Consider the following 15,992-nt stretch of genomic DNA (forward strand, 5'->3'; position numbering starts at 1 on the left):
GGAGCGATGAAACCCCCATTTAATTTGGCATATCAAGAATATCAAGTGTGGGATGTGAGGTTAAGGGCCTTCCAAAAGACCTCTGGGATGCCACAATCAAGCTTCTAAAGAAACTGATTTCATGCCTATGACTAATACACTATTTCAAGGATTGCCAGTGAGAAACCATGTGAGCTTTGCCCTTGACTACTTGAGTAAGATCAGGTGTTTTTTACTGCAACAGAAATTGCACCATGCGGAAGGCACACATTTTAATACCTTTTCGTAATAGCTATAAGGAACATGAAGGTAGTGTGTGTTTTCACTTGAGTGCGCAACTTTCTGAAATGTTGCATCCAGTGCTTGAGTCTTGAGTCTACATTTGTAAAGAAATCCCAGGGGTGCACAGAATATTCAGTCTTGCATATAGCTGCAACTCTACGACACTGAGGCACTTCCAGCAGACCAGCCCCAATTATCCAACCCCAGTGTGCAAGAACAATGAGGAACTGGATACACCACACTGCAGGTGCCTAAAGAGCAAAACTCTGAACTCAGAGGAGTCACGGTGCCAACTCTTGTGCTTTCTTTCTCTGAATTTCTTGTATTTGCCTTCCTTTTCAGAGACCAGAACGTAACTCCATTATTGGCAATGAATATCGATGGCCTCACACCATTCCATATGTCCTTGAGGACAGCCTAGGTACGGCAGTTAATTTCTTAAGATCACTTGTTGTAGAAGCAACCTCCAGTATGAACATTTGTTCTTTTCTTCAGTATTAATTTTGGTGGTATATTTGCCAAGATTTGGGGTAAAAGGCTTACTTCATAAGAACAAATGGGATATAATTTCTTAAACTTTGATTTTTACCAACAATTTTAAAAAGTATATTACAAAACCTACCTTTCAATACAGCAATATGGAGAAAAATAAACTTCAGCATTTGATAAAAATGCAAGCTCAACTTGTAAATAAAACCAGCTAGGCCTGTATGTGGAAGGTAACAGCGCTATCCAGGAATTCCCAAAAGTTGTAAAGGATACATCTGGTTTAGTCAAATCTTGGACAGATATGATATACAGTGGTACCTCTGGTTACAAACTTAATTCATTCTGGAGGTCCGTTCTTAACCTGAAACTGTTCTTAACCTGAGGTACCACTTTAGCTAATGGGGCCTCCCGCTGCCGCCGCCGCGCAATTTCTGTTCTCATCCTGAGGTAAGGTTCTTAACCCAAGGTACTACTTACGGGTTAGCTGTAACCCGAAGTGTTTGTAACCCGAGGTGTTTGTAACCCGAGGTACCACTGTATCTTTCATTATAAGCAATGTGCCATGATTCAGCAAAGCAGTTATGAGTTTTCTATCAGATTTTTATGGGCTGTCAGAAGAGATGACTCCTCCAGATTCTCTTTTCTTATAGCCTGGAGGAGGACCAAGACAGGACAATGCATACTTGAAACAGAGACTTGCAAAGGCATAGAAACACAAATAGTTGAAATTGGGCTCTGTAAGCATCTTAGGTTCTGGCCAGGACCCTAGAGGTCTGATGCGCAAGCAGTGGGTTGGGTTGACTGCTTGGATGTTTAAGCTATGCCTCATTAAGCTCAGCCTGTATACAAACAGGGGTATAAATATTACACTCCAATATTATGACTCACCAGTAAGCTTCTAGTGACCTCCTTCTAAAAGAAACCAAGCCTTGATAAAAGTTGCCGTGTCTTAGCTGCTCAGAGATTTGGGGTGAGGGTAGCAATGCAAAGAAATAGAGGCAAAAGATTGCCCAAGTTCCAAATTTACAATAAACTCCACTTACACTGCCTGTAGTAATAAAGTAATTATGTCATTATCTTGCACCTTCTCTCAGATTCAAAAGTGCCAATTTGGGATTAACAGTGAAGATCTGGTTGCTTATCACTTTATAAGATGCTGCAGCTAGATTGGTGACCAGAGCCAGTTACAGGAAGAACAGAAACTCAGTGTTAAAACAGCTCTACTGGATCCCAGTACATTTCAGAGTACAATGGCTTGGAAAATAGAACTAGTTGCTTAGCTTGAAGGTTTGTAGCAAATCAACAGTCCAAGGAAGCAAAAGAGAAATTTGTAGAGCAAATTGGGTTACTTCTAAAATAGTTATTTATAGTCCACTTTCCTATGCTAAAGGCATACTTGAAAAGGCTTTAATAATTCTCCCAACAATTTAAATTATATTAGTCTACCAAATTTATACTCATTAGCACTAATAGCAGAGATTCCAGTTGCTATGTGGAGGGTTAGCTGAAAGGGCATTCCTTTAGGTGAGCGATAACCAATTCTTTGTTTTTTCTTCCAGATATGAATGCAAAGGGGCTGATCCTCAGTGCATTTGAACAGTATCGCCTAAAATCCTGTATTGATTTCAAACCCTGGGAAGGCGAAGCAAATTACATATCTGTCTTCAAAGGTAGTGGGTAAGAGAAATCATCCTTTTAAGTAATGTTTCTTTCTTTTTCATAGTCTCTGTACAGTCTCACATATGAGATCTGTGCCTGTCAGTGGAGGCTAGCTCATTAGGGCAAATGGGGCACTGCCCCACCACCTCCAATCGCCTCTCAGTTGGCCCTCACCCACCTTCTTACGTAGATCAGGCCAGGGGATGGAACAGCTTGTCAGCTTCCTCAGTTACACTGTTGCCCTTGTAGAATTCAACAGATAGGAGGAGGATGGGGGCAAAACTAACAATAGTTGGTTTTGCCTCTCAATGGCTCTGGTTCTTTCTGTATGAATTTGTGATCTGTAAGCATGGCATTCTTTTTAGTAAATGTTTTGTGATTAAAGCACATGTCACAAATGTGATGAACCTAGGAAGCTGCCTTATACCAACTAGTCTAGGCTTTGTTTGTCTAGCTCAGTGTTGTCTACAATGACAGCTAGTGGTTTTCCAGGGACTCAGAATGGAATTTTCCCCATCCTTCCCTGGAGATGCCAGGGATTGTACTTGCGACCTTCTGCATGCAAAGCAGTTGTTCCACCACTGAACTTTCTTTACACATTTGTACTCTGATCATTATTTTAACCAACATTTTGACTTGCAGTAGCATCACAAAACCCTTATACAGTGGTACCTCGGGTTACATACGCTTCAGGTTACAGACTCCGCTAACCCAGAAATAGTGCTTCAGGTTAAGAACTTTGCTTCAGGATCAGAACAGAAATCGGGCTCTGGCAGAGCGGCGGCAGCAGGAGGCCCCATTAGCTGAAGTGGTGCTTCAGGTTAAGAACAGTTTCAGGTTAAGAACGGACCTCCAGAACGAATTAAGTACTTAACCTGAGGTACCACTGTAATGCCAGGATTTTCTGGCCTAGTCAAATCCACCCTTACTTATCCTATTTTCTCCAAGACTCTATAGGTGCTGCATTTGACTCGAGTTTCTAAAACTTTGCTCATCTATAGAGATGTTTGTCAGGTTGAGCCACAACTCTGAGTTTATGAGCCTGAACGTTGGTGCAACATTAATTCTTTGTGGCATTGTGCTGATAAGAGTATTTTGTACATCCCATTCAAAGTAGTTATATGGTTGCCTCCAGACTGTCAATATTTAGTGGTAGGGATTCAAGCGCATACTGGAAATTTAGGATTGCCCAATTCAAGGGGATTTATGCAGCAAGCCCAGTTAGAAAAAACAACAAGTTATTTTGTGTGATGGGAAAATGCACTGAAAAGTGAGATGAACAAATGAATAACTGGAAGATGGTATAACCTCCCTGCAAGCAAAGCAGAAGGAATACCCAATTAAGGACAGTCATAGTATAACCTCTGTGTAAGCAAGAAAATTAGGTTGAATGCTCAATAAACAGGTCACCTGGAGTTGTCTGTGATTTATACTGCAAACCTTAGGCTTGGATTACATTAAAGGATAAACGTAGGGAACCAATGAAGAAATCGGTGTTGAGTCAGGGCAGCTCTTAAGTCTCAGTATGTTTCTTTCTTCTGCTGGAATCATATTTACTTTAACATTTGAGAGGCTGCTTATTCATCTTGTCTGCTCTTGGAATTTGTCTTCCTTTCAAGCAGAAGTTCCTTGTCATCGCTCAGAATGCTGAACAAAAGTAGACTGTTTTATAGATTTATAAATAACATTTATCCAGAATTCTGTTTTCTACGAAGTGCTGTATGGCACTTTTTATGGTGGCTTGTTAGCAACAGTGATAAACTGGTGATAAAAGTTATTTACCCAACCAATATGAATTTATAGTCTGCAGGAATGGCTGCATGAAATACTTTTAAAAAACACCCCGATTCCACTCTTATTGCCTTGCAAAATCACAGTTTTCAATGCTCATTTGTTAAAGAACTGTTTGACCAATCAAAGGTGATAAACTGTTTAAGATTTGGCTGAACTTCAAACATTAATTTTTTTTCAATTGTGAAAAGCAATAAAACATGTATTTCAGTTTGGGCCTTGAGTTCAAAGTTCAGAGTTTGTCAGATTCTGAGAACTGAATCAGCTGAGATAAAAGATCATGAACTTCCTGTAAGTTTTTCTGAAAGGTCATTGCAGGATATGGAGGCTGGTCTTTTGGCTATTGTTTTGAAGCTCAAATAAAGTCAGGAGCTAATTTTACAAAATTCATAAGCAAGGAGTTAATATTAATTAATGTGATGTGATGTTTAGCTCATCTCAGTGTTCATCTTTTAGTTGAGTGTGGAAGGATTTATTTGTGGGGGTGGGTAAATTTTCCTTGTTTATATCAGTGGTGGATGTATACTTTGAATATCTTTTTTGTTTCTATGGTTTTGTTATTTTAATTGTATTTTTCTATTTTAAAATTTGTAAGTCGCTGAGAGAATGTCAATTGGTGTATTCAGTTCCTTAACTCCAAAAGGCTGCTGTTCTCCTTTCATCCATGTCTGCATTGTTTTGCATAGTCAGGGCTAAACAGAATAAGTGGCTGGGTGGAGGCTACTTAAAATTCCTCCTACCATCGATGGCCCACACAGCCTGCAAGTTATGAGAAGCAGCTTGCCTGGTGGATTGAGTAATGTTCCCTGTGTCTCTAAAAACCATGGTTTTTGCTGAAGGACATTGCCGGATCCATACTGATCTATTTAAACCGTCTGTCTGCCTTGGCTCTCTGTGAGAGAAACAAAGGCTGGAGAACAGCATTCCTATTTGCTCACTGATCTATATGGTGGTTGATCCTCATGGTAATTCATTTGTGTGTATTCTGGGTTTTGGATCCACTCACATTTCTGAATTGCATAGTAAAACTGAAGATGCTATACAGCAGACATGCATAGTTAGTTGCCATGTGTGCTTACTGTGTGGCTGCTTGGTCATATGGAACACTCCTAAAAGTGACCATGTGTTTACTTTCAACATCCTGTTCCATCCCAGAGCCTTTCTGCACATAATTCAAAGGGCATTCTGGCTGTATTGTAGGCATTCTGCAGATGCTGAGTTGATTTTAATGCTACTCTTATGCAGACTAGACCCACTGAAATTAATGGGTTGGGCACAACCCAGTGAATCTGGCTTATATGTCAGAAGTCAGTATTCCCTGGTACCTGCTTGAGCCATATCTTTAGTTGCTTCGCCACTCTCAACTCCTGAAGTCTGCTTCTCTTTGCTGCCATGGCCTGTTCTTCTGCCCAGAGATAGGAGCAAGAGGACCCCAGTTTGCCTTCTTCCTCTACAGATGGCCATGCAGATTAAGCCCAGAGGAAGAAGACAAGTGAATGGGCAGCAGTGACTGTGGCAAAGAGGAGAAGGGCTCGTTTCAGGAGGAGGCACTGAAGACATTTTGTTTAAGGCCTTCCCAAAACCTGGAGCTGGCAAATCACTGAATGAATAAAGTTTCAAGACATACAATATTGTTAAACACACCCCAATTTCCAAGTTACGAAAGATGTAAGGGGTGCCAGCACACACTTCAGGTTTGGTTTCACTGGAATATCTTTGTGGTGGTGTTATTCACACATACAGCAGCTAAGCATAAAATGAAAGGGCTCACAACATTAGCACCTCAGCATATTTTGATTTTGCACCCGTTTCTATATGCTTTCAGCACAGAGAACAAGTCAAGCCTCTTCCTAAGTCTAGCTCACTCTGAGACAAGACTGGTTCTCTTAGACCCACCAATCATCACCGCATCTCCAGGCATTGGGGGTGGGGGGCTGTTCCCCTCTAGAAACATCACTAGCCAGTCATTTCAACAGCAACACATTTATACTTGACCAACTCTTTAGTTGTGCAAAGAGATAACTTAACAGACTTGGCTAGCCCCATTCACTTAATAAAGGAACTGGTTCGACCATTTCAGTCAGTCCTTCTGCTATAGAATCACATCTTACAGATGTAAAACCACAGGTCTTGAGGTGTCCTAAATATGACATCTAGACCAAACCTCCAGTTCTATAACCATATAAAATTCATAAGAGGCTTTTCACACCAAAGCTTTACTGGATACATAGTCATAAACAAAGACATGTACACTGCTTAAGGCCTTACAATGCAGATGGGAATTTATGCCATCACCATTCACGCCTTGTAGAGCAAACGGAAGGTGTTTCAGATCTCTCTCTAAACTGTCTAAGTACAGGTGTGCATCTCCTTTGGTTTGTATGCACAGCACCCAATCCAGCATGGGAATCTGGGCAGAAGCAATGTCTCTGCAAGTTCTGCCTTGCAGAATTAGTGTGACCAAGTGAAAAGGGTTTCCTCTGAGTGAACCCTTTGATGGATAATTAGACTAGGGCAAGATTGTATACAGCACATATTTTGAACATTCTTGCATTTTTTGTCAGTTGCTGGTCCTTTGTGGGAAACCACCGAAAAGGGAGGCAAGAACTCTCCATAGGAGCCAACTGTGACAGGATTGGGACGATTGAGCATGAATTCCTTCATGCATTGGGATTCTGGCATGAACAGTCACGATCTGATCGAGATGATTATGTCACAATAATGCGAGACAGAATTCAAGAGGGTAAGCTAATTTACCTTCCTTTTAATTTAAATCCATTGATAGATTTCATCTGTACAGCTTCTCATTCAACCTGAATCTCATTAAAGCTTTCTGACTTGGATGGCAATGTCTAAAATGTGATGCATTGTTATATACTCTCTGCTCCTCCAAGCAATTCAAGGGGCAGTGCTGCCAGGTTTAGGTTTCCCTTTGGGTGACGGCACACACACTTGTGGCACCTTTAGAATATTTGCTTTGCCTCTCAATATGTGAGCAGAGCATGAGTGAAGGTAAACAGGACTCTTCTACAGTGATCTCCCCCCAATTGCATCTTGATCTACTTCCAGGCTGCACCTCCAATTTCACCATGCTCCAGCTTGAAACTCCCCTTTCTCTTTAAAACAGGAAACTTCTGTTTCTTTGTACATGTACCTTACATCTGCCCCCTCTCCTTTTACCAAGAAGCTTGACTTATCTGGAATTCTGTGTATGCCTGCTGCATCGAGTCTCTCTCATTTCTTTCTGCTTGCAAAGCATTGTAAATTGGGAACTACTATAATAAATAAATACTCTGTGGTTCTGTATGATATACTTGGAATTCAAAGAAGAAGCGATGGGACAGCAGGCTAAGCACATAAATTATAAATTTGTTACATTGCAAAGGGAGAGATATTGAAGAGTGTGCTTATCTGTCACCTAAACCAGTAGGACTGAAAAGGGCTTCGCTTTGGCTGGATTGTGATCTGTATAAGTCACCGTGGTAAGTTCTTCTGCTTCTTTCAGGTAAGGAAGGAAACTTCAACAAATCTGATGATAAAATATCTGACTTCCTTAATGTCCCATATGACTATAACTCTGTAATGCACTACAGTAAAAATGCCTTCAGGAAAGGAACAGAACCAACAATAGTAACAAATATACCAGCCTTCATTGATGTGATTGGACAGCGCATGGATTTCAGTGAATATGATATCCAGAAGCTGAGTCGACTCTACAACTGCAGTAAGTGTTTGAAATCCCATCATATCTTTTCAGCCTCCTTTGGCCATCTGTCATGGATGCTTTAGCTGAGATTCCTGCATTGCAGTGGGTTGGACTAGATGACCCTCAGGGTACCTTCCAACTCTACAATTCTATGATTTGTTTGCTTAGGTTTCATTTCTGAACTTTACTTTGGGATGAATTCAGTGTTGCCCTCTTCTGATTGTTCCATCTGGCAGCCAGAATTGCTGGTGGAGCAATCTCTCCTCTCCTCCCAACCCTCCCCCTGAGCCAATTTTGGGGGCACACAAGGGGAGGAGAGGGGCAAGAGTCCTCTGGTGCTAGCAGAAGTGCTTGCACAGGCTTCCACTAGCAGTGCCTGTTAGTTAAATCTGGTCCTTTGCCTGGGAATACAGTAGCTTTATAGTTGCAAATAAATCCCCCCCCCCAGCATCTGAGACAGGGGTGAGGAACCTCCAGCCCAAGGACCTAATTAGGCCCAGCACATGGTCCCCATTGGGTTTCCAGTGCCATTTCCCCCCAAAGCACACCCACCTGTCCCACACCTGACATAATTTGTGATGTCAGGTTTGAGGAGGTGGAGAAGTAGCTGCCAGAAAACAAATGGGTGCCTTAGCTAACTTGCTGTTAGCACTTACCAGCTCAGAAGCACAAACTGATTCCAGCTGGCTTCCTGTAAGGGCTGTAGATTGTATTGTATTGTATTGATCTTTATTACGGCCATTGGCCCATCACACGACAGTTTCCCATACCAACATAATGTACTTAAACCTCCAAATTTAAAACCGCCAAAAACTTACAAACAGCAGACAAGAAACAAAGCAAAACAAAAAACAAGGACCAACATCATACATTACAATAAATTTGTAACATAAATATCGCCCTCTGCTTATAAATTAGTAAAAGACATCCATGGTGATATCACCTAAATACAACCTAAAACATCGATCATAGTTTAAAGGGATTATCCGAGCTGCACAGGAGTCCGTTTCTCTTCTTTAGGGATAGGACGCTGATCAAGAATCTGGCAACCATGAGTGATCTTAGGGGGTCATCACCATTTAATAGATATCTCAGTTTGGCTTCATTTGTATCATCGGCAATTCCCTTTAGATATTGAGCGAGAAACTTGCTCCTGGCCGATGAGTGAAGAGCACAGTCAAGAATTATGTGATGCAACGATTCCGGTGCCCCACAATTACAATCACATAAGAGCGATATCTGTCCATTGGAGAATCTATTTCTCAGCACGTTCGATGGGAAGGTGTTGAATCTTGCCTTTACAAAGGCATATCTATGAGCCGAAGAAGTCAAGGAATTCAAATAGTTTGGGAGCCTTAAGAGGGGTAATAAACCAAGGTTTAGAGGTGAGCAGGTACCATTGCCGAAGATCATTTTCTGCTGCAAGTCCATCTCCTCTAGTTTACAGGTTACTGTTCTTTTAGCTGGAACTATATCCTGCTCTAGTAATTTGGATGGGGAGATTCCCATTGCCGTGATTTTCAGTTGTAAATTTTTTACCCATGGGCTCTGGAAATCATCTCTCCACATACATTGTATCAAGTACAAGTTTGGGAGACTGTGCCATAGAGATAGCCAGTGACAAAGTATGTGCTTCCACAGAGCGTTTTCCAGGGATACAATATTAAGTTCTATGCGTAGCGCTGAATTACTTACACAGTTGGGCAGTTTCAATATCCCTCTTAAAAACTGATTTTGAATAACCTCTAAGTGAGATAAGTTGACAAAAGTCCCCCAAATTGAGATGGCATAAGCAATTGTCGGGATCACCTTGGCCTTGAAGACCTTCAGCGCCGATGGGATATGAAGGGCCCCATCGGTGAAGAAAAATCGCAAGATCGCCAAGGAGATAGCTTTGGCTCTGTTTGTAACATAGGTTACATGGGCCTTCCATCTAAGGTTATGTTGTAACCAAACTCCCAAGTATTGGAATCTATAGACTTGTTCGATGACTCTCCCGTCAATTCTCCAATTATGGAGTTTCCGGCTCTTTGAGAAAACTAGGACTTTAGATTTTCCATAATTAATTGTAAGGGAATTTGCATTACAATATGATCCAAAAACTTTTAAGGCCCTCATAAGACCTACTCTAGAAAAAGAAAGGATGACTGCGTCATCCGCATATAGTAACAAAGGGCAGCGATAAAGTGCTAGGCGTGGTGCGTGAATCTTTTCTTGAGCCTCTATTAGGGGAGTCCTCATGTCGCTTATGAACAAATTGAACAGGAATGGAGCCAATATACAACCCTGTCGGACACCTCTGTTAATGGGAATTGAATTGGTGAGATCACCCTCAGGGGTGAGTCTCACTCTAGCCGCTGAGTTCTCATGGAGTTTGATTATTAGCCAGAGAAGCCTTCTGTCGATGCCCCAGCGGGTGAGTTTTTCCCAGAGGATGCTCCTGGAGATACTATCGAATGCTGCCTTTAGGTCAATGAATGCCACACAGAGTTGGCCACCCTTTGGGGTGGAATATTTCCAGGCAAGATGCTGTAAAATTAGAATATGATTAATTGTTGACTGTTTTGGGCGGAATCCAGCTTGTTCGGGCCCAATTAATTTTTTCTCTTCGGCCCATTGAATAAGTCTGTTCAACAGGAAGCGGGCATACAGTTTCCCCACTATTGAGAGCAGACTGATATTTCTGTAATTCCCGGGGTCATGGGGCTGTAGATTGGCGGTTATGGCAAGGTGGCTGGGATTGACTGTACTCTTAGTCAGGAACTCTCTAGGGCAAGCAATGCCTACCCCTAGCAGACTGCCTGTATATGCCACTCGGCTGATTGGTGCTTACAGCAAGCTGGCTGGGACCTGCACTTACAGCAGACCCTAGAGTGGGATGTACTGTAAGCATAAGTTTCCCTGTGCTTTGGTGGTTTGAATTGAAACCAGCGCTGCAAAGGATCATCACACCCTCAAAGGATTGTTTGTTTGGGGTTGTCTGATGTGACTGAGGCTGATATAAGGTTGTCATGCTTCTGGACTTTCCTGGACACTGTCAGCAGCAGTGTCCGGGTGGTGCTCATGTTGGCTGTGCCGTTTTTGCATTTATTAAAGCGATTTTGCCCAAAAAGCTCAACAACTTTGGGCAAAACTAAAAAAAAAAAGTTCAACAACTTTTCACTGTTTGAAATATGGCAACCGTAGCTGATAGGAATTCTAGTGCAACAATAACTGAAAGGTGCTGCACTGACTACACCTGACCCAGATGGACCAATGGTCTGATTCTGCATGAAGCAGCTGCTTCCTCAGGTAGGATGCTAAACAAAGGAAGTAAAAAAAAATTAAGGCTGAAAAAGCAGTATAAGTGGCCTGATGGTCATTATATGGTCAGTTGATTTTACTTACATCCAATTCAGTTAGGAATGTGGTCCACTAAAACACATGCCATAATACAGGTGTAAGTCTTTAAGGTGACCACCCGACTCATATATATATCCTAAATTGCTGATCATGCAAAATCTGCCCTTTAAAGGTCATTTTGATTTTCCTAATAGTGAAAGAAGGATACTGCTCATTCTATAAAACAAGTAAGCCAGCTTATTTATTTTCTTCTAAAATGAAACTCATTTACTTCTACTTGAAGTGGTTTATGGATTCAGCTAATAGCACCGATTGATCATAGAGTGACTGAGGCTGTGTTCACACTTTCAGTTACCGTGCACTCATTGCATGTGTAGTACTGGGTTTTTAATCCGTGTTCACATGACAACATGCAAAATGCGTATATATCCTGTTCTTTGTTATAAAATACTACCGTTTGATGTGTTATTTCCCAAACCAGCAATTAGAGTCCTCAAACCATTCCTAATTTATCTCTAGCCAAGGTGTGAACACCTTTGCATACTATAAAGGCACCCCTGCCTGTCAACACCTCTCCCCCAACAAATGTGAATCAGATACTAAAGAAGCCATGCTGTTGTGAACAGCACACTGAAATGCACAGAATAACAGAAACTTCTCTGTCATGTGAACCCACCTTGAGTTAGAACAGAGTTTGGTTCTTTTGACATTGTGGTTTTTCTAACTAAGTGAGATATGAGAAGATCTGTAATTGGATTTCCCACTTAAAAAAAAAAAAGTTTAACAGCAGTTGCCAGGTGAAGGTTGAGAATTGTATGGAACAATGGTCCTAGGGGAGATTAACCTTTCTCTCATGCCATTCATGCCAAAACTGTTTGTCTACTAGAGGTAAAACAATACCAGACAGACATGTTTCCTCCCACAAGGCAGCTAGCAGCTGGTGGGGAAATAGATTAGGAAAAAAGTGAGATGGAAAAGGGTTTAGCCATCTCACCTGCAGGCTCTTTGACTCTTAGACTGTTTACTTCGCCACTGTTTACAGCAGCTTTTGTATTTTAAAAGTACAAATGAGTCACAGATCTCCTGATGGCATATCTAGTTGGGTCCAAACTATTCCCTGATGCAGTTGATTGAATAGTCCCACTAAAGTAAACAAACACTGTATCTGCTCTGGTTTTTTTTTAATGCTGGTAGCTTCATCTTTAAGCTTTATGGAGACGTGCAGTTTTGAATTTGAAAACGTGTGTGGCATGATTCAAAGTACAGAAGATAATGCTGACTGGCAGCGCATAACCCAGGTTCCTAGTGGACCACAAACAGATCACACCTATGTTGGAATCTGCCAAGGTAATGTACAGCAATTATTCTTATCTCTTAGATAAGTATTTTCTGTGGATGTATCTGATCTTCATAACATCACTAACTTGCTGATAAATTGCTATTGCGTTGTTAACCAAGCCTGTTAGATAATCAGAATGTTTACCATATTATTTCAAGTCGTATCTCTATACATGTCTGCAACCTACTTTTCCATGTTAAGGGAATTAATTTGTTTTTGGAACTTGAATGACATAATTTGGTTCAAATCTGCTGGGGGAGCCATTTTCCACTATGACCTTGGTTCTTGTGGGAAGACAGGATGTTGCCCCTTCCGTAGAGCTGTTCCATAAACTAGAATGTTTACCAAAATACGCTGGAGAACAACATGCATAAATGTGGGTTGAAGCCTGGATAGTGAAGTGCCCTCATAAGATACACAGGGGAGCAACAGAGGCAAGACTAGAGTTTTTCAAGAATTGGGGATTTATTTTTTAAAGTATTTGAAAATGGTAATTTAATTCTGAAAGTTGTTCTGGAGGAGAAGTGTGTGTGAAACAATGGCAGGCCAAGGAAGTTGCACAGTGATGTTTCATTTTGCATGGGAGGAGAATGGAAAAGTAGAAGTTGGAAAATTGATAAGAAGAAGGCAGCAAGATGAAGAGGGAGTTCTTTCCTTCCTGTCCTAACTACAGGAAGGAGAAGTGGGGAATGTTTAGCATAAATCCAGAAAGAAGACTGAAAAAGACTTGCCTCTTTCCAGCAAGACTTTGCTAGGCAGAGTCTGATGGAACTGGGAGTGCAGAAAAAGAGCACACAAAGCAGGAATTTGTGCTTCTGCACTTACCACACAAAAATCAGCTACAGTTCAAAGGTGCAAGAACAGACACCCAAGTAGAAACTCTAAAACTTAGCCAGTATGTCTGCCAGCAAAACACACACAGACACACCTGTACAGGGCTCAGGAGACTCACTAAGTTCTGGGTTTCTAAGGTAACAAAGGAAGTGGATCTGTGCGAGATGGCAAATGGGTGGGGCATATCCCCCAAGTCGCAGCTGGTTAGAAAGACAAAACCAGAGTTGAGAGTAGAGTGATGTGAGCTGGAAGCAAACCAGCAAGCTGAGAAGACAGAGAGAGACAGCAATGTTTGATTCCTGTTTGAATCCAAGGCTGCAGCTATGGGGGAAGCAAGGCCCTCTTGTGGTGTTAATCCTGTGAACCCCTCCATTGTAGGCTCAGGTTGCATATATGTGTAAATAAGCCATATATCATAAAGACACCAGAGTCTCCATTGTGCCACATTCTGAAGGAAACACGAACCCTAAGTGCCAGGAACCCTGGAATCTCGCACTGCTCAGAGATTGGGGTGATGTGCATCCGTGCTTTCTCTAAAGCACACTCAAAATTTTAGGGTTCACTGTAGCCAATCACTAGATGGTGAAATGTTGCTTTGACTGAGGGACATTAAGCACCAACAGTTCCAGGGGGTTCCATGCCAGTGTCTGGAGGGTGAAGAAGTTCTAAAAGTTTCCCTCCTCTCTCTCTTTCTCCTTGACAGAGACTGGCTACTTTATGCATTTTAACACCAGTGCTGGAAGTGTGTCAGAACGAGCGGTTTTAGAGAGCCGATTTCTATATCCCAAAAGAGGTTTCCAGTGCCTACAATTCTATTATTACAACAGTGGAAGTGAAAGTGATCAGCTGAACATTTTAGTCAAGGAATACACTGATGCAAGCCCCAATGGTACCCAAAGGCTTGTGAAAACGATACAAGGTATGAAAGCATTATTTTTAATATGTATATGCTCCTCTTCTAGTTAACACTGGGGTAATAAATCTGTGCCTGCTCTGTATCACTTTAGACTGCAGGTGGGGGCTCAAATTATTGCATGCTCCTCCATTAAAAAATAACAAAAAGTTCCTCTGTATAGAAGGCTAGTGTGTCAGAGAGAAGATTAAGCCACATTCCTCACCCCATAACATCAAGTTTTTGATGTGGAGGGTTTTTTTTTAAAATGGAGATCAATTAAAAAATGTAGAGTTTGAAGCTGTATAGTCCAGACACCAGTTTACTATGCTGGTGAGGACTAGGCTAGAGTTTAATATTTCACATTTGACAAGAAAAGTTCTGAGACCACAAGTATTTTATTCTTTGGTTTGGGTTCTCCGTAGTGTTTTTAATGGATTTCTCTTGCCCCAGCCCCACAAAAAGGAGGCCCGTATTGATCCATGGAAGTCTTGATCTGAAATTATAATTGGACACTGTAGTGATGGACTTTTAAATTGTATTTTGAGCCTAAACTGTTAAATATATTAATTAAAAAACCAGTAGATTGAGATCTGGCCAGCAGATGGTAGGGAGTCTAGCCATCTGTGAAGTAATGTTTCCTGTGATCCACCACAGTCAGGAGACATGCTACTGTAGTCTGTGTCAGGGGAAGCACTGGAAAGTCTTTAAGGATAGGTCCTGCATAAACCTCATGTACACAAATATGAATGACTAAATGAACTGTTCAACATTTAACTCCTTTTAAATTTCACTGGGAATGTGAAAATCTGTTTGTGTGACATTGAAATATGTTGTCAATATAATGCACCTCATTATTCTTTTCCAGGTTCACCTGCAGGCTACTGGGAGTTACACCATGTGTCTTTAAATGTTGCAAGTAAATTCCGAGTAGTATTTGAAGGCATAAAAGGATCCGATGCATCTAATGGAGGCCTTTCCATTGATGATATCAACCTGTCAGAAACTCAGTGCCCTCACCATGTTTGGCATATAAGAAATTTCACTCAGCTGGTTTCAAGCGCTACAATACAATATAGTCCACCCTTTTACTCTCCCAAAGGGTATGCATTTCAGATTGGTTTGCTCCCCACCAGTTCATTGAATTTACACATACATTTGCACTTGATCTCTGGTGCAAACGATGACCGGTTGCAGTGGCCTTGTGCATGGCAACAAGCTACAGTGCTTCTGCTTGATCAGCATCCAGACATCCGCCAACGTATGTCAAATCAAAGGAGTATAACTACAGACCCAAGCCAACTAGGTAGGTTAATACTTGGATCAGTTTACCCTAATGGTTATGGTTATATATATATATATATATATATGCTTCAATAATGCCTTAAAAATTCTCTTTCTTTTGCCAACAGTAGTGTATTAAAATTCCTAAGGTGCATGAGAAACTGCCCCCGACCAGATAATGCAAAACAAAATAATCTATATTAAAAAAAAGTTGAGCTGATTACTTCCTTGTGTAGACACTGTGAAATACCGTACTTTTTCGTGTATAAGACTAGGTGTTTGGTTTTTTTTACTAAAAAATAATGTTAAAAAGGGGGGGGTAGTCTTAGACACGGGGGCAATCTCCCCCCTCCCCATTTTCTTAATTTTGAGTCCCCCAAAATAGGGGGCTTGTT

The 15,992-nt window shown here is 41.3% G+C and overlaps 1 protein-coding gene across 2 annotated transcripts in view; it reads left to right on the forward strand.

Moving 5' to 3' along the window:
- Nucleotides 1-15,992, forward strand: part of MEP1B (meprin A subunit beta) — a 29,633-nt gene that overhangs the window by 7,575 nt on the left and 6,066 nt on the right. For both annotated transcript variants that reach the window (XM_083622984.1, XM_083622983.1), the window contains exons 5-11: nt 604-682; nt 2,310-2,427; nt 6,765-6,943; nt 7,706-7,924; nt 12,443-12,595; nt 14,125-14,340; nt 15,182-15,619. In XM_083622984.1, coding sequence (XP_083479110.1) covers nt 604-682; nt 2,310-2,427; nt 6,765-6,943; nt 7,706-7,924; nt 12,443-12,595; nt 14,125-14,340; nt 15,182-15,619 — 1,402 coding nt within the window. The remainder of the gene's footprint in view (nt 1-603; nt 683-2,309; nt 2,428-6,764; nt 6,944-7,705; nt 7,925-12,442; nt 12,596-14,124; nt 14,341-15,181; nt 15,620-15,992) is intronic.

The sequence above is a fragment of the Podarcis filfolensis genome (genome assembly GCF_964270895.1).
Source record: "Podarcis filfolensis genome assembly, chromosome: 7".
Classification (NCBI taxonomy): domain Eukaryota; kingdom Metazoa; phylum Chordata; class Lepidosauria; order Squamata; family Lacertidae; genus Podarcis; species Podarcis filfolensis.